At 43.1% G+C, this 23,633-nt stretch overlaps 1 protein-coding gene across 6 annotated transcripts in view; it reads right to left on the bottom strand.

Moving 5' to 3' along the window:
• The window catches only part of ATP11B (ATPase phospholipid transporting 11B (putative)), a 101,511-nt gene that overhangs the window by 56,326 nt on the left and 21,552 nt on the right, over positions 1-23,633 (bottom strand). For all 6 annotated transcript variants that reach the window (XM_066618736.1, XM_066618734.1, XM_066618735.1 and 3 more), the window contains exons 2-7: positions 17,173-17,289; positions 15,982-16,071; positions 8,953-9,033; positions 2,155-2,262; positions 1,818-1,946; positions 359-462 (exon numbers count right to left, since the gene is read on the bottom strand). In XM_066618736.1, the coding sequence (XP_066474833.1) occupies positions 359-462; positions 1,818-1,946; positions 2,155-2,262; positions 8,953-9,033; positions 15,982-16,071; positions 17,173-17,289 (629 nt within the window). The remainder of the gene's footprint in view (positions 1-358; positions 463-1,817; positions 1,947-2,154; positions 2,263-8,952; positions 9,034-15,981; positions 16,072-17,172; positions 17,290-23,633) is intronic.

Raw genomic sequence — 23,633 nt, 5'->3', positions numbered from 1 at the left:
AAAATCTCTGAATAGAAAGGCAGTTTACATAATAGTCTTCCCCCTGAGTTTCTGAAAATAAAGGCTCAAACTAAGTGATGCTTGTTCCCACTCTGCACCATTTGCAGGGCACTGCAATTCAGTGCTAAATGTATGGTCAGAAGTTGAATATTCTGGTCTTTGTCATGCCAATCTGATTTCATGAATTTCTTTTTCTCTAAAAATAAATACTTCCGACAGCATTAAGCACTATATTTCCCAGTTCTTTGCCCAGTACTTACAGCTGTTAGCAGCACCTATATACAAAACTCTATAGTGAACAGCCATAAACACTGTTTGCCAAACTTTCTTTTAAATGACAAGTATAAAAGACCATCACCTGTAAAGATCTGCTTCTGGTTGCTGGCATTCTATAACAGCGACAAGTTTGTCCAAGTTGGCAACAGACTGCAATACTGCTGTTTCTGGGACTGCAATGTGTGTCTGGAAAAAAAAAACCCACACAATGCATCTTCTAGTAGAAAAGGATAATGAAGTCTAATATACTTGGCACAACCTAAAGGCACATGCTCACACTCTTGTGTGCCCATAATTGTTGGCACAAGATACTCTATCCAGCTCTTCCACAAGATACTCTATCCAGCTCTTCCAACCACATCCCCAAGCTGCACTCCAAGTTGTCCTATATGTAATCAGATTTGAAAGCACATTAGGCAAGTGATGGTTTATCACAAAACTTTCTGAAAACAGCTTCTATATAGCACCAGTACAGCATAACTCTAACTCCAGGCTCCCACCTTGGAACTTTGAATATATATCTTTAACTAACTAACTACTCTTGGGTCCTTTCCATTTCGTAACTGGGTGGAACGTGACTGGCTTAATCCTTTTGGACAGGTGGGACGATTGCCCTGTTGTCACAGGAATTTCACGAAATGACTGGTGAACATGTAGAAAATACACGATGACTACTCTGGGTGGTTAAACACAGTCATTTCTTGGCAGTGTACTTTAATATATTTTATCGCTGATCCAAATCATATACGGAATTGGAAAGTGCATTGGCTGCTACCCTTTGCTCAGTTATTTTGGAACCAGTCCCACTGAACATACAGTGGAATTTATGTTCAAGTAAATTAGCATAGGATCACACTGCTCAGGGACTGTGTAGACTGTTGCATAAAGTACTCATATTTTTCAAAAAGAGTTCAATTCATAAATTGGTCAAATAACTAATTCATGCCAGTGGTTCAAATGAGAACATTTGAAACACTTATTGAAACAAATTGTTTCAAACAAATTGAGATTGTTGAAACAATCTTCCTTGACAATACTATTTTGAGTGCAACAACCCTAGTATAGATGCTGTCCTACTAGTTGACACTTGAGTTTGGAATATAAAATGAAACAAAACAAGGTATCTAATGCTGGAGAGGAAACTAATGCTGAAAAAATCCAAATAAAAGGTTTTTTTTCCGTTTTCACCAATGACAGAAGATTTACCAGTAACAGTTGCTGAATCACAGTGCTGTAAACACATAGCAACTGTGATTTGTCATTCACAGTTACAAGAAACAAGATGACCTGGATAAAAACGATACTGATTTTATTAATGATGCGGCCTTTGTGGGTGAACAAAAAGATTACATTTCCTTCAGGTTTTGCTAAGTTTTAATACTTTGAGGTCCACCTACAAAAATTACACATGAAATCAACACCCTCCTTGTTCCTTCAAGTACCGTATGAGGAATTACAAAATACACCAGCAACAGCAAGGAAGTGAGCCTTAAATCTCATTATTAAATTCAAACTTGTGATACACAAAAGGTGTCACAGACCTTAAGATTAGTTTCTCCATCCAAAGTTGCAGTAGTAACATAACAAGAGCCATTCGCTCTATCAGAGGACAGAAGTACAAGATCAACAGGAAAAGTTTCATCTTTGGCTACTCGGACAATATCACCCACCTGAGGAAATTAACAAATAGATATAGATGTTTTGTACATGAGAACATTGTTAGATGAGAACATTCAAATTAATTCTCTCATTGGTTTTAAAACCAGCTGATCTCTATAATATTTATATCATGTAAGCCAAGAAGCTTTATATAACTAACAAACAAAATGCAAGTTTGTGAAATGGGTGAAACCCATTTCACAACACAATTATACATACCCGAATGTTCTTTGATCTAGTTTTTACAAGGCCACCACTGCGCACAACATACACTGGAGCTCCATTCACTTCATTGTCTGATTTATGTCGTAACCAATCTTCATAACCCTGAAAGATTCAAAGAGTAGAACATTTTGAAAAGATAAAGCCAATAAAATAGTTACCTAAAAAAGAGCATCAGATGTACCACTGACAAAAGCTGGACCTAAAATAACAGCCTGATAGATTTAAAGAGTTAACAAGCATATGGGGGGAAAGGGTCAGATGCTGTTAATTCATCTGGTTCTTCAGTGACTTTCGATACCATCAACCATGGTAGCCCCTCTGGGTTGGGATTGTGAGGCACTGTCCCTGATCATAGTGAACATAGTGGAAATGTAAAAGGTGTAAAAGAGAGCAACTAAAATAATTACTGGGCTGGGACGCCTTCCTTATGAGGAAAGGGTACAGTGTTTGGGCCTCTTCAGCCTAGAAAAGAGGTGCATGAAGGGGGACATGATTGAGACATACAAAATTATGCAGGGGATGGACAGAGTGGATAGAGAGATGCTCTTTACACTCTCACACAACACCAGAACCAGGGGATATCCACTAAAATTCAGTGTTGGGAGAGTTAGGACAGACAAAATAAAATATTACTTTACTCAGTGTGTGGTTGGTCTGTGGAACTCCTTGCCACAGCATGTGGTGATGGCATCTGGCCTAGATCCCTTTAAAAGGGGATTGGACAAGTTTCTGGAGGAAAAATCCATTATGGGTTACAAGCCATAATGGGTATGTGCAACCTCCTGATTTTAGAAATGGGTTATGTCAGAATGCCAGATGCAAGGGAGGGCACCAGGATGCAGGTCTCTTATTGTCTTGTGTGCTGCCTTGGGCATTTGGTGGGCCACTGTGAGATACAGGAAGCTGGAATAGATGGGCCTATGGCCTGATCCAGTGGGGCTCTTCTTATGTTCTAATCTCTTTTTTCCCTCCGATTAGGTCATTAAGCGAACATTCAGTTCAATCTGAGTACTTTTGTTGTGTAAGCAGACTCTCTTTGCCAGACACTAGCTGACTGCACAGGTTATGGAGATAGATCACCTCTTCTCTACATTAAGAGTCTCTTTGTTGTGTATAGAGGCACTCTGCTGCAGACTATGGGAGTTCTGACTGCCTCATTAAGAATCTTTGTTGCGCTGTGACCACAGACATGTATGCGGGATGTCCTTAAGCCTTTAAGCTGAAGGATATTAAACAGAGCACAACTGTCCCATGGTTTCAGACCTAACTTGGAGGGTTGCACTCAGAAGTGCTGGAAACTGTTGCTCTGCCCTGCATTCATTAGCTTATGGGGCTTCTCAGGGTTCCATTTTGACCCCAGTATTATGCAACAGCTCTGTGAAACCACTGGGAGAGGTCACCTGGAGGTTTGCACTGTGGTGTCACCAGTATGTTGAAGACACCCAGCTCAACTTCTCAATTTTCACCAACTGATTCCAGTGAAATGTGACAATTCTGAATCAGTGTGCTAGAGAGGGGCATCAAACCTCTTTTATACAGCAGGACAAATAGAATTCATAGTGCCTGTTGAGTGCCAGAAGTGATGTCATTAAGAAGAAACTGATGTCATTAAGCAGGGAAAGACCAGAAATATGCACTTTTTCCTCACCTAGGAAATCAGTAGCTGCAAATAACAGATGAGAAAATATGCCAAGGGGTGTGAGCACTGCATCCTTGGGGGGGCAGTTACTACAGGGCTGCGTCGGAGCTGAAAGGTGGATAGGTTTGGCCCTTAGACATACTCAGGAGCACAGTGGCATGTTAAGTGGGATACCAATTCTGCATCAGTTGTACTGGTTACCAGTTTGTTTCCAAGCCCAATTCAAACTGCTGTTTTTTTACACTTAGATCCATACACAGCAGAGGGCATCCTGGTAATTTTCCCACTAGGAGCCTCCCCCCCAGTTGCTGCCCCCCAACCTGGAAGTAACTGCGGTGACCTCACGGTCACTGCATTTACTTCCATGCTGCCCCTTTTGGAAAAAAGGGGGGGAGGAAGGAGGCAGCCCAGGCTCTGATGGAGAATTCTGTGTTGCTGCTACTTTTTGCATCACAGTTGAGCTTTTGCACCATTGCCAGTGGTGCCCAGGAGGGGAGCACTGCCTGCCTCCTGGGCATCACTTCCAGCAGCACCAAAAAACTCCAATGGAGACTTTCATGCTGCTTAGCAGTGATGCGAAAGGCTCCATCGAAATTAGAAGCTGCCTGCACCTCCTCCGAAATCAGAGGCAGTGAGCACGTATTCTGCTCAGCTACCCAGCCATTCTCAGGGCTGCCCTCTTCTTCTTCCCTTTGTTTAAGCCTAGCACCCAGGGCATTTGCCCTCATTGCCTCACTAGGCACGCCACTGATACACAGCCAGGAACCAGGTTATTTGTCTCTTACCACAGGAGCCTATCCAGACTTTCCAATCAGCCTCACTAACTTTGCTCTCTGACTTGTCATGATCTTAGGTGCCACTGGCTATGCCTAGAGACAAGGCCTTTTCTATGACAGTGCCACAGTTGTGGAACTCTGGAGGAAATTCATCAAGGCCCCTTCTAAGTTGCTTTAAAGGGGCTGTAAAAATCTGTTTCATAATGCTTTTATTTAACTCAGATATTAGCTTTTTGCTGCTACTGTTTTATAATTTAATTAATTTTTATTTTTAGTATTTGTCTTGCTAGCCAACTTGTGAAACCATTACTCACAAGAGGAAAGGTATATAGTAAATTCTTTACATAAATGAGTACTACAAAATGGTTCCTGACAGAGATGGTGTGGAAATCTTGTGCCATAAGCTTAGACGCAGGGCATGTAAGTCTAGGACTGGGGGCAGACTCAGTTTTTATGTTGGGGGGACCATGAGCACGATGTTAACTTCAGAGCCCAAGTCAATCAGGCAGACAGACCTGGGCTCCTGGTTGAATTGGCCTCTATGGCCAAGGTTTGCTGGGCGGGTAGACCTGGGCTCCCATTCTGACTCGGCTCGTAGGACACCCTGCCCAGTGGGTGCTCCCCGTTCTCCTGCCTTTGTGCCCCATCCCAGCAAGTGCTTACCCCACTAGTGTGACAGTTTGGTGGGGCCAAGCACCCACCCACTCCCTTGGATCCACCCCTGACTAGGACAAACTCCAGATGTCCTTAGCTGCTTTAATTTTCCTGAATACAAGTATGCAACTGGCTGTGGCAAACACAAAGGGTAATACGTCTAAAGATATTTGCTTGAGTGGGAAGAATACGTAACAGATTGAGGTGGCTGGTTTCTATCCCTTCAGATTGAGAAGACAAAATTTCTATGAGCTCCAAAGCCATATGAAGGGGAAAAAGGCTTGGCAAAACAGCTTATGAGGGTCAATTCTATACTATGACAAGATTCACATTTCAGCCCTGAGGATGTATTTAAACAGTTCTCAAATATGATGCTGATTCGTAAACCAGTCCAAATCTCTCTTCCAGGCTGCAGTGTGAAAATTCACTCCTTTGGATAAGTGAGAGACAGCAGGAAAAAGGTCTTTCTAATAAAAACTGACATACTAACCCCCAGAACACAAATTGTATGTTAGTCTGTCACTGTCCACTTATGGGACTTACTGTGTCACTGAGTGCATGGCCCTTAGACAAAACGTCCCCGTGTTAACTTTGTGCAGTGTGTAGGATTGCTTGAAACATAAAACATATTTACTTGCTTTTAGCTAGAAGCCTGGAGTCCAGTAAAGCATTATTAACTTCATCTAAGGCAGCCATTTTCAACCACTGTGTGGTGGCACACTGGTGTGCTGCGAGTGGTTCACAGGTGTGCCACAGCAATTTGATGGAAGGAAGGTTTGATTTTATTAGTAGGGCCAATAGGGATGTGAGGCCCGCACTGGCAGCATGGTGTGACTTGGCAATTATAAAAAACCTGATGGTGTGCCTTGACAATTTTAGTGCCTTGTCAGAGTGCCATGAGATGAAAAAGATTGAAAATCGCTGATCTAAGGTATAAAAAGTCCAGGTACAAAGCGTTCCAATTCCACTAAGGTACAAAAATCTGAAGTAGTCCAGCACTTGGCTATAATCCTATATATGGAAGCTCCCTTCATTACATCATAGCTGGACCAGAAGTGCACAAAACACTGTCCATCAGTTGCCCATTTTTAGCCTGGTTTCTTTCTTCACTAGCACATAGGAACTGTAATCCCAAAGAACAGACTAAGAGTAAAATTATAGGTTACATGCAACATAGGACTGCTGCTAAAAAGTTGCACCCCTTTTAAAAAAGTAATCCCATAATATGTATGATTATGACATCACCTTCTACATATGTCATCCCCACCCCCACATTGTCAGACGGCAGGAAAATACACAATGCAGTAGAGCAGAGGTCTTCAAACCCCAGCCTGGGGGCCAGATGCCGACCGCGGCAAGCCTCTAGCCGGCCCTCGGCCAGCCTCTGATCCCCTGAGAGCCTCTGGCCCAGTTGATCAAACACAACCAGAGTTGTGCTTGTGGGGTGGGGGATTGGGGTCCATTTAAGTGTGTGCTTTATTTATTGGGCTGTGTTCATGCTTGGAGAAGTCCTGGATATTTGAGCCCATTCATTTATTCATTCATCTAAGTTTCATCTCTAATGTATTTATTTAATTTTCCTTTCCAGTCCTCGACATTGTGCCAGATATTTGATGTGGCCCTTTGGTCGAAAAGTTTAGAGACCCCTGCAATAGAGGAACATGAGGTAAGCAATCCTACACATTCCAAGAAAAAGGTGAAGAACTTCTTGTCACAGATGTCATTTTTATCTGCAGCCCTGAGTCCCACATAATGTGTAGGTCGGTGGTTCTTGCACATTTCTTGCCCGTTTCTGGGCAAGGTAATTGAGCGGGTGGTGGCATCCCAACTCCAGAGGGTCTTGGATGAAGCGGATTATCTGGATCCTTTTCAATCTGGCTTCAGGCCGGGCTTTGGGACGGAAACCGCCTTGGTCGCCTTGGTGGATGACCTACGCCGGGGACTGGACAGGGGGAGTGCGTCCCTGTTGGTCCTGCTGGACCTCTCAGCGGCTTTCGATACCATCGACCATGGTATCCTTCTGGGCCGATTGGCCGAGTTGGGAGCTGGAGGCACTGTTTTGCGGTGGTTCCGCTCCTACTTGGAGGGTCGGTCCCAGATGGTGGTGCTGGGGGATGCCTGTTCGACACCCTGGCCCTTGAGATGCGGGGTGCCACAGGGCTCAATTCTGTCCCCCATGCTATTTAACATCTACATGAAACCGCTGGGAGAGGTCATCCGGGGGTTTGGAGTGGGGTGCCATCAATATGCTGATGACACCCAACTCTATCTCTCCTTTCCTCCAGACTCCAGGGTGGCGGTTGAGGACCTGGAGCGCTGTCTGGAGGCAGTGAGGATCTGGATGGGGGCTAACAAGCTGAAATTAAATCCGGATAAGACAGAGGCTCTCCTGGTTAGGAAATCCTCGATGCAGGTGCTGGACTATCGGCTTGCCCTGAATGGGGTTGCACTCCCTCTGAAGGAGCAGGTCCGCAGCTTGGGGGTCCACCTGGACTCGCAGCTGCTCCTGGATTCCCAGGTGGCGGCTGTGGCTAGGGGGGCCTTCGCTCAGCTTCGGCTGGTGCGCCAGCTGCGGCCGTACTTGGATCGTGCAGACCTGGCCACGGTGATCCATGCCTCAGTGACATCGAGATTAGATTACTGTAACGCACTCTATGTGGGGCTGCCCTTGAAGACGGTTCGGAAATTGCAACTAGTGCAGAATGCGGCGGCCCGTGTGGTTACTGGAGGTAGGCGGTTCGACCCTGTCAGTCCGCTTCTCCAGCGGCTGCACTGGCTGCCCATTCGTTTCCGGGCCCAATTCAAGATGCTGGTATTGACCTTTAAAGCCCTATACTGCTCTGGACCAGGGTATCTTAGAGATCGCCTGCTCCCGTACAATCCGGCTCGCCCTCTCAGGTCATCAGAGAAGGCCTTTTTACAAGTGCCGCCGCCTAGGGAGGTACGTGGGGCGGCTGCAAGAAATAGGGCCTTCTCAGTAGTGGCACCAACGCTATGGAACTCCCTTCCCCTTGACTTAAGAATGGCTCCCTCTCTTGAGACCTTTCGGCAAGGCCTGAAGACCCTTCTGTTTAAACAGGCCTTCTGAGTTCTTGGCCTTTTAACATTTTTTAACATCTTTTAATATTTTTTTTACAGGCCTGATTCTTTTATGACTTGCTGCTGCTCTATGCTCTTTTTACCTATTTTTACTCTGACTGCTGTTTTTAGTATGTGTTAATATGTTTTTATTTGCTTTTAAATTGTTTTTAATATGTTGTAAGCCGCCTTGAGTCCCTTCGGGGAGAAAGGCGGGGTAGAAATAAAGTTATTATTATTATTATTATTATTATTTAGCACCAGGACCCACTTTTTAAAATGAGAATCTGTCAGGACCCACCAGAAATGATGTAATGACGGAAGTGACATCATCAAGCAGGAAAATTTTTAACAATTCTAGGCTGCAATCCTACCCACACTTACCCAGGAGTAAGTTCCATTGACTATCATTGTTAAAAGAATACACACAGTATCTTGTTAAAAGTACAGGTTTGTCACATTGTCCCAAATGCAGTCACATGCCATGGTAGCATCAAGTCTAATACAGTAAAAAGATAATATTGATATGGACGGGGATCCACCCGAAATTAGCTCACGACCCATCTAGTGTGCCCCCACGCACAGTTTGAGAAACACTGGTATAGGTCATTCCAACTATGTCCACAATACTCCATGTCTCCTTACCTGCTTTATGGCTGTCACAGTTATTACAAAAAACAATGGCAATCCACTGGTAATTGGACTTGTAGGCGTATCTATCATAAGCTAACAGAAGAAAAACAGAAGATGGAGACAAAGTCAATGAGACCAGTGTTTATGCGCTCATTCAATTTATTTATTTACAGAATTTATATCCCGTCTTTCTATCCCAATAAAGGTTACTCAAGGAGGATATTGACTGAACACACTGTTAGGATGCACAACTGGCTGCAGGTTCCAAGGTCCCCTTGGAAACTGCCTCCTACGAGTCTCTCCCCTAACCACATGGATGGACTCCAAGAAAATAATTCCACCAACTTAACATGAAGGATATAGACACAGAGGAGATAACAGAAATTTGCAATGGGCATTCCAAAGGTCCAGGGTCCTCAGCAGTTGCCTAACAATGCTCACCATGATGCCAGTCCTGACACGACACAGGAAGGATACAGTCAGCCTTCCTTTCCCTCCCCAATTACATCACACCCAGATACTAGGACAGGAATGAAGCAAAGCTCTGTTTCACCAAGCCTGGCGGCCCAAGTTCCTTTGTTCTAAGGTTGACCACATGATGAGCAGGTTACTTCACCAGGCAGTAGCTCCAAGTATTGGATCCCTACATTTCCTCTCCAGGCACAGTGAAAAAGGTGTACAAGTAACAAATCACACAGCCTAGGAGCTGAAATAAAACTCACCACAACAGAAATGCAACAATACTTGGGCAATGTGCCTTAATTCTATACAGATTCCTTTGGCTCACTGGCTCATTATGTCCTGTGGCTACTGTTCTGCTAACAGCAACAGAAAACACTTACAACTTCCTGTCTTTTTCTGCGGCTGTCTTGCAAGAGACACTGCATACTTTCAGAAAAGTCAACAGCACAGCAGTTATTCAAAAATTCTAACATTAATCCAAGAGTTTTACTACTTTAAGGAGGATTTAGCACATTCTCTAGGAAGATGGAACAGATTTTATGCAAATGATCAAGAAAAAAACTCAATGGATTAAACATCTAATAGCTCATACATAGTGAGGAGCAGTTTACAACCGCCGTTCAGCACAGACAGCTGCGAATCTACTTTATATTCTAAAATTTCATTGATTGAAGGAGCAGAGATGTACTATTCTGCATTTGTATTTGTTCTGTCTGTAATTTAGGAATAAAACTAATCTTAAGGTTATCTCCACATCAGCAGGGGCAGCCCATCCATTAAGATGGTTGACATATGTTAGCATCAGTGGCAAATTATGGGTGAGGGAATGACAAAGCAGCAAATTCAGGGTGCTCTTCATCCCAAATCTGCCACTGCTGCTACCTCCCTCCTCCAGTCTGCTACCTCCCTACCTCCAGTCTGCTGTGGATATCAGCTGCATTTACCTGCTTTCCACCCACCAAAGTAAGTGGAAAGGGGATCATCCACCTCCCTACTGTGCTCCTCATGTGGTTTCTTCAAATGTGGAAGTGCAGGACTTCTGGTTTTATTTATAGGGACCATACAAACAAAGGAACTCCTTCATACATGCAGTCCCTTTAAATCAGTGGTTCCCAACCTTCAGAAGTCCATGGACTACTGAGGCAAAAACTAGAATCATCATGGACCACGTGCAACCCCTTCCTGCACACACAAAAGACAATTTTTAATAATTACAGAAGATTTACTATGATTGATTTATTACTTATAGAGATGATTTGTGGGTTGTAGCTTTACCAGCTATGGGCAGTCCGTTCTCCGCCCTCTCTGGTGGTCTGTGGGGAAGTGTCTCCTAAGTGAGAACTTCCCCATGGACTACATGGACTTCGGTGCTGGCTGCGGCTAGGGGCAGTCTGTTCTAGGCTCTCTCTGGTGGTTTGTGGGAGAGCACCCACTCGGCAAGATGATGAGAGTGATTGAAAGTGATCATTTTTCCTGAGACCATGCAGACCACTTCTCAGGGTCTTGTGGACCACCTGTGGTCCACAGACCATGAGTTGGGAACAGGTGCTTTAAATAAAATCAGAAGTCCTGCACTTCTGCATTTGAAAAAACTGCAGAAGGAGCCCAGAAAGGAGCTTTTTTGGAAGTGCAGGGGTAAGAGCAGTAGACTCAAAATAGCATCAGTATTCTGTGTCACATAACCCCTGAACATCAGGCATCAGTTGGATAACTCACAGTATTGTGTTTGTTCACAAGCCTTGTGCAAGGAAGTTGCTTTTCCAAAGTGTGATTATGCGTGCATGCCCATGAAGGAATGAATCAGCCACATGAGTGAAGTAAATTGTATGGTCAGTTTCACCCACCTCATCACCTTCTTTCACAGGCAGGTGATGAGGCAACTGTTACCATTCATGTGGTTGTTTCATTCATGATACAGATCTGGGTGGGGCTGGTAGTGAATGAGACAAGGTTAAGTACAACAACAGGGGTTACACAGAATTTATTTAGTGCAGATTTGGCCAGTAACCGGCAGCTGCATTCTTGCTATACTCTGCCACTAGCAAGTACATACTCTTGCTATACTCTGTTGCAAAGACTCTCTGCTGCACTTCACCCCAAAACTGAAAATCCTACATCATTCTCCTTGCATTGTTCAAGCTCTGAAGTCCTGTCACATGACCGGAAGGTAGTTACCTCCTGAAAAGCAGTGAGGCTCCGGCACCAAAACTGTATCTCTATTGAGGTATTTTATTGCCTGTAAAATTGAGCCAGGCACTAAGGTTTAATTATAACTGCCGAGTTGTTTATTCAAAAATACTGTACTGAGGAATTTCCTGGATACCTGAAATTCTGAATTGGCCATGCTAAGTCACCAAGTAATGGACTATAACCAAACTATTCAAGTTGAGACTTTATGCTGCTTAATGCGGCAATGCAAGCTGGATTAATGGCCAAAATGATATTCTATGGCAGGTGTTAGCAACCTATGGCCTCCAGGCCAGATCCATGGCAGTTTGGGAGGCAAAGGAATCAGGAATCCCTTACTCTTAAGATCTATTTTTAGGAGAGAAAGGGCTTCAACAGAACTTGTAAAATACACAAAGATACAAGGAGAAAGGAAAGCTTAGTGAAATGACTCACAACTAATTCCAGGTGACTTGCAGAGACACGTTAAATGAATACATAGAAAGGGGAACAAGGATCTTTAAATGCTTTTATTGAAAACCTGATTTTCCAGGTAATCACAGAAGATTACTTTTCTGTGTTGCCCTTGCACACCTTTTTTCTTGCTGCTTTTTAAAATTAAATAGTATGAAATTTATTTGTAAATGTACTACTTTGCTATAAAAATCCTAGGGTGAAGCAAGGAGGCACGCAATAAAAACCTGATCAGTATCTGGAAGTTATACAAAATAAAACAATAAACTCCCTGAACACCAGTTTGCAAGGGGGGGGGGGGGTGCTTGCCTGCACAGATGAATCTTGAAGGTCAGGGACACAGTGCTTATCAGCACCTGCATTCTGCCCTCAAGGACCAATGCAAGACAACTGGAGAAGCCTCTATATTGCTCCTGGCAGGGATGGCCATTGTAGTGCATGCTTAAAGTACCAAGGGGATCCAACTACAACCAGGTTTCTCGGGGGGGGGGGGGAGGGGGGGCCCAGACTGCCAGGTGCCAATATTTTTTGGAGGACTCAAGAGTTCTCTCACACAGCTGACTACAGATGCCTTTCCTGATTCCTCTCCAGCAAGACCAAGAAGTGTGACAAAGACAGTGGAATACAGACTTTGCTCTTAATTGCTCTATCATGGGCGGAATTGGGCCCTAAATACTGGGAATTCAACACTGTCCATTTATTAATTGTCACTAAAGGAACTTCAAGACTGCAAAGACAAATACTTCAAAAACTTTCCCTTTGGAAATCTCTTTTATACTTTTTCAGAGGGAGGCTTTGACACCCTGTAGTGTGTAGGGCCCTGGATACATACGAGCACTGTGAAAATGAGATGCATATTGTAACCTCAGTTACTCAAGTCTTGGGCAACAGTCAAACCTGTCAAGCAACCTATGAGTCTGGTGAGAGGAGGAAGAGAAATTCAACAGCAAATTGTACCTGCTGTTACAAAGCAATCAACAGCACTCATTCAACCTCTGCCACTGCACAATGGTTCTCTGATCTGGAAAGTGAAGCAGCTAGTACAATCCCATCAACAGTCCACCTAAACTGAGTTGTCTGTTCAAGTGTTGAGCAGGTTGCTAGAAAAACAAAAACCTTGCAAACTGACTGACTAAAAATTAAAAGTAGAAAGATATGCCTTGACTCACAGCCTCCTTCATATGCTGCAGGCAACAACTCTTACTGACAGGATTCAGAGGAACTCCCTATCAAATTACTAGAGCAAGCTAAAAAGGATGCCCTTTTCTGTTCTGACAGTGATGCTAATGTGTCACCATGCATTTATAATCCAAAACCAAAGTCTGACTAGAACATCTAAATTTCTGTTCCATATACAGGAGTGGAACACATGTGGTGCCCACTGGCTGGACTCCAACTGCTTTTTCTCCCCCCCCCCCCACGTCTTCAAGTACATCAGCCTCTGGCGTGCCAGAGGCACAAGACTTTGGTGTGAGCCGAAGGGCTCTTTGCCAGTGGATCAGGAGGCTGTATGACTCTTTGTTATTGTTGCTGAGCGGCTCATCATCTTTGGATCCCTGATCACCAGTACTATACCCTTCCCTTTTATGCAGTGCCATGCTGTTTAATGAGTGGACATCTGGGAAGCGTTAGGAGGCATTGTCTCAACATTAGGGTTTGTGTGAGACTGAATGCAGGATTGTGAGTGGGTGGTTGAAGGGGTGTCATGTGAGTGAGTTTTGGTTGTAATTCAGGTAGTGGTGTCACTAGGGTTTGCGTCACCAGGTGCGGGATGCCAGCGCGTCACCCCTCATGCAGTGGGCGGGGCACCCACTTGTACCCAATGTACCATCACTCCACCCCACTGGTTTTTTGGTTGTACCATTTGATAGAACAAAGATAGAACACATTCTGCATGAAATTACGCACTGATTGATATATAACATGATGGTACTATTCCTCCAAATTATGATTTTAGTTATTTTGGTCACTAGTGCTGTCACACTCCCCTGGGTGTCAACTTACTAATACCTTATTGCAGCAGTTCTCAAACTTTTAGCACAGGGACCCAATTTTTAGAATGACAATCTGTCCAAGACCCACCAGAAGTGATGTCATGGTGGAAGTGACATCATCAGGCAAATTAAAATAAGTTTAATTAATTAAAGTAAAACAAATAACTAAATAAGCAGAAGTCAGCCCTGTTCCACCGAGTGAATTTCCTCTGTAGCCTGCCTGCAATAACACCCCTCTCCAAAACCAGTAAGGTTTTCAGCCCCACCCAGTGCCCAGTTCAATTTAAGAACTTCTGTTTAAACCAGATCACTGTCAGGATCCACCTGGCTTTGCAAGTCTCAAAAAAGTTCACCTTATCAGCTGAAGCCTCTGTTTGGATCCTTTTTAGTGGGGGGGGGGCTGCTTTCTGGAGCACTTGTTTAGCTTCAGGTGCATAGGATTAGGACCATTCCAGTAGCCTTGCACTCTCCTTCACCTGATCTTCCACACCAGCCAAGGCACATTTGCTTACTCGTGAGTAAACTCGACCGTGAGGCTTAGTTTCACTTTCCATAGGGCTCAATAATTTGTCTGCTTGGAGAGAGGAACTTGTGTTTCCTGCCAAAGGCAAGTTCACCTACTCACGAGTAAACATGCAATACGGCTCGCTTTCATTTTTCATAGGGATCCATGCATTTTTTGTTCTCCAGTTTTTTGGACATAACTTTTGATTAAAAGAAGATATTTCACTCTGGTTTTTTGCATTGCATTCGGCTCAAATTTCTGCATCCAACGGTACATAATATTAAGGGGTTACGCCTAACCACCACAATTTAAGCGTGTCAACCCCCCTAAGCATGTCACCCGGTGCGGCCCGCACCCACCGCACCCCCCTAGCGATGCCACTGGATTCAGGAGTGTTAACCTTTGGTCTTGGATTAAGGAAGTCAAGGAGAAGCTGGCATCCTCTGTCTTGGTGAGAGAGGGACAGGGGAGAGGGTAGAAACCTCTGGCTCCATGAGAGGGGGACAAGGGAGAAGGTGGAGACCTCTGGCTCCGTGAGAGGGGGACAGGGGGTGAGGGAGTTCAGTAAGTGGGGGTGTTGTATGTAGTAATAATTTAATAGTGAAGTGAGAGTGACTGAATGTTGAGTGGAGCGTGTGGTCGAGGTTGTGTGGTTTATGGGTCAACCCTGCCGAAGGGTAACGTACTTGACATCTCGATGGAGTTGGGGTGCGTGAGTACAGCCACCATTAATAGAGTGAGTCAATTTTTAAAAAAAAATTATTTTAATTTTGGGTTCCAAGTTTTATTGTGTATTAGTGTTTTATATATATTTATATTTTTTGTTTTTTATGATTTCTTTTGTAAGCCGCCTTGAGTGCCCTTTACTAGGACAGAAAGGTGGGATATAAATTCTATAAAAATAAATAAATAAATAAATAAATAAATAAATAAATAAATGGCAACTGGTGAGTAGGAACTCATACTATTCAATTGCCAGTTCAAAAAACATTAGAGAACCCCTCTCAGATCTGAAGGGCAATTTTGTTATCTATGTTAGCTTAAGATCCACATAGTTAAAATGCTTAACAATACTTATATGACATCATCCCTGTGAAAGAGAGTAAGGTAAGAGTTGATCACTTGGTGATCATCAAGGCTTAGCAAGGATTGAGTATGGATTTTCTCCCTCTCACCACGATGTTGAGAAATATTCGCTGTCTCACACTGTCCAGCAATATTCAGCTATAAAACGCTCTCTTCTCTAGCTTTTGAGAGAGACTAAAGAACCAACTATTCCATTTTGCAAATTTTAGTATTTGTTTTCTTCATTTTCCACTGGCATTGTTTAAGAGTCACCATGCCAATCACTACACTTTACATTACACATTACAAACCTAGCACTGATTCCCATATTTCAATGATATACTCTTAAGCAACAATGAATTCCATTCAACTTACCTGAACCAAAAATATAATAAGAAAATAGAAATTGGCTATCCTTCTAAACTGCTCAAATAAATTTTTCGGAACAAAATTCCACACAGTATACTGCAAGAGAAAGAAAGAGTTATGAGATTGGTTTCTGCAATGTTTCAGTTTTAAATGGTGGTTTTCCCCCAAAGAACTTCATACGGAAACCCCTAGAACCAAGATTTTAAGAGTAACCCTCTTGCTAAAACATGTATATTAGCCAATTCATTTCCACAAGTTTAAACACACACACACACACACACACACACACACACACTCAAGAAAGTCATAAAGCAACTGAAAAATATGCAGTTTGGCTATCTTAAATGTAGGATATAACCTTCTTCATTTTGGCTCTGAATAGCCTTGGATATTTGATGAATATATCTGAATATATTTTGAATCTATCTGAATATATATATCAAATATATATATTTGAATATAAAGGCTCTGAATAGCCTTTGATATCACCGGGTAGATGGGACTCGTCAACCTGGGAAGGCAGCTTATCTGAGAGAAGGAAAACTCTCATCCCAAACCTCCACTGCCTTGTGGCTACATCCAGTTATGGAAAAGGCTTCAGGAGTCAACCTCGAGGCAAAATCCGGAGCCGGAGTCCCTGAGGCAGTTCATGGCTGAACACAGTCACGTTCTGGCAACTCCTGCGACGCCACTGGAACCAACCGTATTGGCCTCTGCCTTTCCATTGGACCATTTTGACAATGTGGAGAGGGGGGATTTGCTGCATGGGTAACAGCCTATCCTCCATACCTACTTTACCCAGGCTTCGCGCACTGGAGAGTACACTCTGTTCCAGAACCACCATTCAGAGTGTGACACCATAGTCTTCCGAGACTGAAGGATGCCAACAAGCCTTTGATATGTGTCTAATGCTTTTCTGTATCCAGTTATACCACAGACCCACACTACGCTGGTCATACATGCACATTACAGAAAAGAGACTACATTTTTTGTATTAGATTAAGCAGGTACTCCATAGAACTGTTTTGCACAGAGCTCCACTTTCTGGAATGGATTCCTCACATTATGAGAGATAACACAGGAGTTCCATGTTGCTTTTGTTCAAGTTCTGTTCTGACACAGTAAACCATGACAGGTGAAACTCTCCACAGTGCATGCTTGACAAAGCAAGCATACAGGTTGTTAAGTTATTCTTACCTTAGAGGAGATTATTCGGTTTTCTGCAAACTTCTGAGGAACGTAATGGCCATGCTGGGGAAAACGATTTGCTATATAAATTGTTCTAGTATCACTTTGATGCGGTGGGTCAAAACCCTGAAAGAAGAAAAAGAGTGACCCTGGTTACACTAAGACAAAATTGTGCCCAATAATCAGTTGGCTAACTGGTTGCCAAGCCACAGTTGCAATTGCCTGCCCTTGCTTTCACTTAACACAGGTAAGGACAGCCCCTTCTGCTGGTCTCTCCTGCTTGCCGTGCTTGTGTTCAAATACACTTGGCCAAGATACAACAAGTAGCCCCCTGCCTGCCAGATCAGAACTTCAGAGGCTGCAGTAACTTTCCAGAACAACTCAGCAGTTAAACAAATTAATGTAACATTGGCAGCTATTAAACAGCAGGAGCCTGAAGAAGATGCTTGCTATCTTTTCAGCCAAAACTATCCAAAATGCCTTGCCAATTTTCCAAGGAGTGCTGGCAAAGCAGCACTTTCTTCCTCAACTGAAACAGATATGTTCATCACTGGGTACTTTGCTATCTTCTGTCAAGTGAAGTACAACTGCCACAAAGAATTAGCTAGTCTAAAAGTTTATTTTGGAGTTAAATTTCAGACTTTTTTGAACATTTTTCTCTATACATACGTATAATGGCTCCTATTCAAGCAATGCTTGTGGTCAAAGTAGTTGACAGAGGTGGGGTCCTTCCCCCCCTCCCCACAGGAGTGAGTGAGGAAACTTGGGAAGGAGAATGCTGGCGATTAACATACTTTGAAGAGATGCCCTTTCTTTAAGATCCATGTACTGAAGTGGAAATGTCCTCCCTGTAACTTCCAGATTGGAGAGAAGTGTGAAATTGTTTGAAGCAGATGGAGAAGCCAGAGGGCTGACCAGCCAGAGGAATAAAACTGACAGTTTAAATGTGGAGAGTTGTTCTGCTGGGAACCAGAAGGGAGTACCCCACCAGGTGGCCCACTGTCTGATGAGTGCAGGGGTGGGGGCAAGAACAGAGACCAGGTGCTGTCAATCTGCCAGAGACCTGAGAATTAGAAACTATGTGGGGTAGCAACAGAGGGGCAGATCATGATGCAACAGATTTAGGGCTATTTTATTAGACAGGCCCCAAAAGGGCATAAACTTCATAAATGGGAGAAGTGAGCCTAGTATGTGTGGCTTGTGATTGGAGCGCAACAAGATACTCTGACCAGCCGAACACTGACCCTGCATGGAGGGACTCTGATAATTTTGCCATGTAGTAAGTACTGTAGATATTCACCTATAAGTCAATCTCAGATAAGTCTGTAAGGAGGTGGGGTTTGGATGCATAAACTTGGAAACTGTGTAAACTGCAGTCCCAGTTGCCTGGAAGACCCTGGATATACTGGCAGCAACAATGTTACAGTGGTTCAAAAATGAACACTATAGCAACTTTTAACACAATCAGGGAAAATCTCATTGGTTTTTGATATTCTCTAGAAGAGCATTTATCAAACTGTGGGTCAGGACACAGGGGGTCATGAGGCAGTTTCAGGTGGGTCCCCATTCATTTCAATGTGCATTTTATTTTTAATATATTAGACATGAGGCTACCATAGTGCATGACTGCATTTGAAGAAATGTTACAGATCTGTACTTTGAACAGGCTTCCAGAACAGTTACAGAACAGTTACAGATCTGTACTTTGAACAGAATGTATATGCTTTTAACAACAATAGTCAATGGGCCTTACTCCCGCATAAGCATGGATAGGATTGGAGAACATTTTTTAAACGGATCAGCAACAGCTTGGGAGGGCTTGTTCTTTATTTTAAATACATTTTTAAACATATAATTATTGTAAACTTTTAATTTACTTAGGGTTCAACCCTGACTCTCCCTTGGGCCGACACAAGTCTCTTGTTCCGGCCCAGAAGGGTCACAAGTGTGACACAAGGATTGGGTTGCCTGACGTAAATCAGGGATCCACTGATTTAAATATCACTTCTGCTATGAACTCATTAGATGACCCTATCATCTTCAGATGCAACATAGGGATACCACCATCTACTTTAGAGGGTTGTTGTATTGTTTTGATTGTAATCATTACATGTGACACAAACTCAAAGCAATATATAGATATCATTTAAAATAATCAACTACACCGAGATGATATCATAGAAGAAAAGGGTAAATTGGTCTACAGGAGCAAAGAATTTGTCATTCCATTACACTACAGAATAAACACTGACCATTTTTCTGTCAAACAACAAGTCTAAAGGGGGAACCACGAGAGGCATCCTGTCTATCCTTGATCTGTGACTAGGTTCTTACACAATACCACTGTTCAATTAATTGCTGGAAATTCTTGCTCATGGTATGATCAGGGTTCATGAGAGCTTTGAAACAAAATACCTATTTTAACTAAAAGAGGCATCTTTCTGAATATCCAGAACCAATACTCAAGATTTTCCCAGAGAAGAAAAGGGCCGGCTCACTGGAGACCATGGATGTTTACCCTACATAGTTCTGCATAAGAAAGGCAGTGTTTAATATTTCAGTTTCCAAGCCACAGAAGGGTAATAAGAAACTATCCCAGTTCTCTTAGCAAAAATAGTTTTAGCATGAGAATGTTGCCTCTTGAAGTCATATAAATTCTCAGTTCCTGAACTACCAGTTCTATTACTGTGAGCAAATTCTAGGAAGAATAAAATGAGCAGAAAACTAACCAAAATCCAAGAAAGCTCTTATCAAATTATTGCAGAGTCAAAATCTGACAAAAATTGGATCTAGTTAGGACTATACTATGCTGGCATGTGCATTTCATTTTTTCAGGCATTTAGCATTTCATTTATTAAATGATTTCTCGCCAAAAAATGTTTGCAGTGGGAGAAAAAGTTTTTATGTAAACAGCTTAGCTGCAATTGTGTCACCTGTGTTCTGCCAGGCAGAGATGACCTTGTGTTTCCAGAAGTGCTTTGTCAGATCAATTCAGTTACTGTTATCTGCTGGCTTTCAAAACCTTCATGTAAGCAATTAAACAAAATGTGTGCACTTTTCCTAAAAGCAATTCCTATGGAGGCCAGGTTAAAGAGTAGCTATAAAAAAAAAATCTGTTCTGTCTTTTTGTCTTTGGGAACTCATGGCATCTTACTATATCAATTAAACTACTGTCAATTTAAAAAATACAATAAAAACAAGCAGCAGAAAACTAAACAAAGTCATAAGGAGAGTCAAGCAACTTCAGGAAATGCCCTTTTACATACTTTTCAGTTGCCAGCAGAACACCAGTGAGAAGGAAGACAGTTGCATACCAGAGGGAAGGAAAGGCCACATTTTGGGGGCCACCACTGAGAAGGCCCTCTTGGGCATCACTGACAACTGAGTCTTGGGGGGTCGCTTTCCTCCCTACCCTTAATGAATGGGTAAATACAAACAGAAGCTTAGCTCCAAGGTATGGTAGCAGCCACCATCCTGAATCATGCCTGGAAAATAATGGTGACAATGCAGTTGAAACAGCTATGGTAAGATGACTACCCTCTTTGTATTTAAATACATGGAATTTCCAGGGGCTCATTCGTCTATTTCCCCTGGGGGCTGGGGATAAGAATAAGCCCTCAGTTTGGCTGTACTTGTTGTAAGAGGCGACTAAACAGCCACCGGGTAGATGGGGCTCATCAGCCTGGGAAGGCAGCTCATCTGAGAGAAGGAAAACTCTGATCCCAAACCTCCACTGCCTTGTGGCTACATCCAGTTAAGGAAAAGGCTTCAGGAGTCAACCTCGAGGTAAAATCAGGAGCCGTAGTCCCTGAGGCAGTTCATGGCTGAACACAGTCACGTTCTGGCAACTCCTGCGACGCCGCTGGAACCAACCATATTGGCTTCTGCCTTTCCATTGGACCATTTCAGTGACGTGGAGAGGGGGGATTTGCTGCATGGGTAACAGCCTATCCTCCATACCTACTTTACCCAGGCTTCGCGTACTAGAGAGGACACTGTTCCAGAGCCACCATTCAGAGCGCGATACCATAGTCTTCCGAGACTAAAGGATGCCAACATTCGTCTATGTAGTGACCAACTGGGCCTGTTTAGCTTTAGCATTTTGATTGTATCAAGTACCTTCAGACCACATTTAAAAATCACTCTTCCCCCCCTCCAAACCTTTAAGCAGCAATTGTCTCTGCTGCTCAAGCCACTTGAATTTCTAAAGCTGCTTGAAGCAAATACAGGTTGAGTCTCGGTATTCGAGTGGGTTCCATTCCCAGAACTCACATGGATGGCAAAAATTGCATTAAAGCAAATCTATTTAAAAAACAATGTTCCTTTGCTAAGTTATTTAAAAACAGCTTTGCTGATCTTTGTGATGTAAGACAGAGGGCACAATCCTAACCAACGTTTCAGCACTGACATAGCTGTGCCAATGTGGCGTGCGCTGCATCCTGCAGTGGAGAGGCAGTCAAGGAGGCCTCCTCAAGGTAAGGGCATATTTGTTACCTTACCTTGGGTCTGCATTGTGGCTAAGTCAGTGCTGGAAAGTTGGTTAGGATTACGCCCAGAGTCATTAAACAGACAATCCATCAATCAGTCTCTCTCTAGGTCAGGGGTGCTCAAACCCCGGCCCGGGGGCCACATGCGGCCCTCAAGGCTTTTCAATGCGGCCCTCGGGGAGCCCCCAGTCTCCAATGAGTCTCTGGCCCTCTGGAGATTTGCTGGAGCCTGCACTGGCCCGACGCAACTGCTCTCAGTGTGAGGGCGACTGTTTGACCTCTCCTGTGAGCTGTGGGATGGGGGCTTCCTCCACTGTTGCTGTTTCATGTCTGTTATGCAGCAGAGGCAGCAAAGGAAAGGCCAGCCTTGCTTTGTGGAAGGCCCTTTATAGGCCTTGAGCTATTGAAAGACCTTCATTCATTCATGTAAGTTCATCTTTAATATACTCATTTATGTAAACGTATGCAAATTTATTCAAATTTTAAATGTAAATTAATTCTTTCCCCCCCCCCCCGGCCCCTGACACAGTGTCAGAGAGATGATGTGGCCCTCCAGCCAAAAACTTTGGACACCCCTGCTCTAGGTGCTTAGAAAGGTTTCACTCTGAGCCAGCGACCACTCAGAGAAAAATCAATATCTTTCTTTCACCTGCTCAGGGGGAAGGGAGGGGTTGCTTGCCTTGGAGTGAAGCCATTCTGAGTGCCTAGAGAGAATGACTGATGGATTGTCAGTTGGCGGCTCTCTCTCGCATTAACGTGGCTATTGTTAAGCAACTGTTTTCCTTTAATTCAAAGGCCCCTTCTCATCACATTGAGATAGAAAAATCCATGGATAATTAGGTTATACCTGTAATTGCTTACATGACTGTCTTCTACAACAGCAAAAAAAAAAAAAAAAGCCGTTTTAAAACTGTGACTTTAAACGGATGCATTTTTCCCCTTTTCCAGGGATCAGCGCATTTCTTCTCATTTGCAGTGGCCATTCATGTTGAGTCAAATCCACGTATAAAAAATCCGAGTATAACAAGGTTAGACCTGTATTTTGTCTTTCAATTTGATAGATAAAAATGCCAGGATATGCCAGTACATCACCTCTTCAAAGAAGTGGAATGGGGGCTTTTGAAAGAACATAGCATGACTCAAGAACATGAAGTCACAATTGTACAAAAGTAACACAAGTATCTAAATTTTAGATCTGATTACTACTTTGAAGGTGGTATTTTAAGAAGTATCCATTCACTAAGGGGGATGCTTCTGACAAACATTCTGAGATCAGCCTGGGAGAGGAGGCAAAGGGGTGGAGAAGAGCCAATTTTGTGGTCCGTGTTTTATGAAATCACTTAAAAGCCTACCTACTAGCAGTCACAATTTTGTGCATGGTTACACAGATATTTCATCTGTGTTGATAGAAGTTACTTTCCCAGCACTGGAATTTACTGAAAAGTTTTAAAATATCCTTTACATCACCAAACCAGCTATTACTAAAGTTATAATGAAGCCTCACCTAACATGTGAAGCCTAACATGGAGTTAGACTGATGAGGAAAATGACATGGAAAAAATACATATGGGGACCAAATCCTGTGTTATGCATCTATTAAGGATGCCTGGGTATTGTTTTAAACAGGAAAGGCAGGATATAATAAAAACAAACACAGGGATGGACGCTACAGCATCTACTGGATGCTGTACTGTAACTGACCAACCTATAGCAGACATGTAAAAGGACACAGGTAGCAGAACCAAACTGGAGCATGACCTCTTAAGTCATGTTGGCACAAATACATTGAAAACACTTGCAGAAAAGAGGTTTGGGTGCAGAAAAATAGACTGATAGAAAAACATGTGCAGGAAATTCAACTGACCTGCAAAGGCACCTAAAGAGCTCTTATTGACAGATGCACTAAGTAGCATTTATCCCGCACAATTTTTTAAAAATTAATTTTTAAAAAAAATGTATATCCTGTCTTTTGGTGCAAGCAAG

This window comes from Tiliqua scincoides, chromosome 3 (assembly GCF_035046505.1).
Source record: "Tiliqua scincoides isolate rTilSci1 chromosome 3, rTilSci1.hap2, whole genome shotgun sequence".
NCBI lineage: Eukaryota > Metazoa > Chordata > Lepidosauria > Squamata > Scincidae > Tiliqua > Tiliqua scincoides.
Note: the sequence above shows the minus strand (reverse complement) of the source record. Positions and strands in the feature narration are given on the sequence as shown.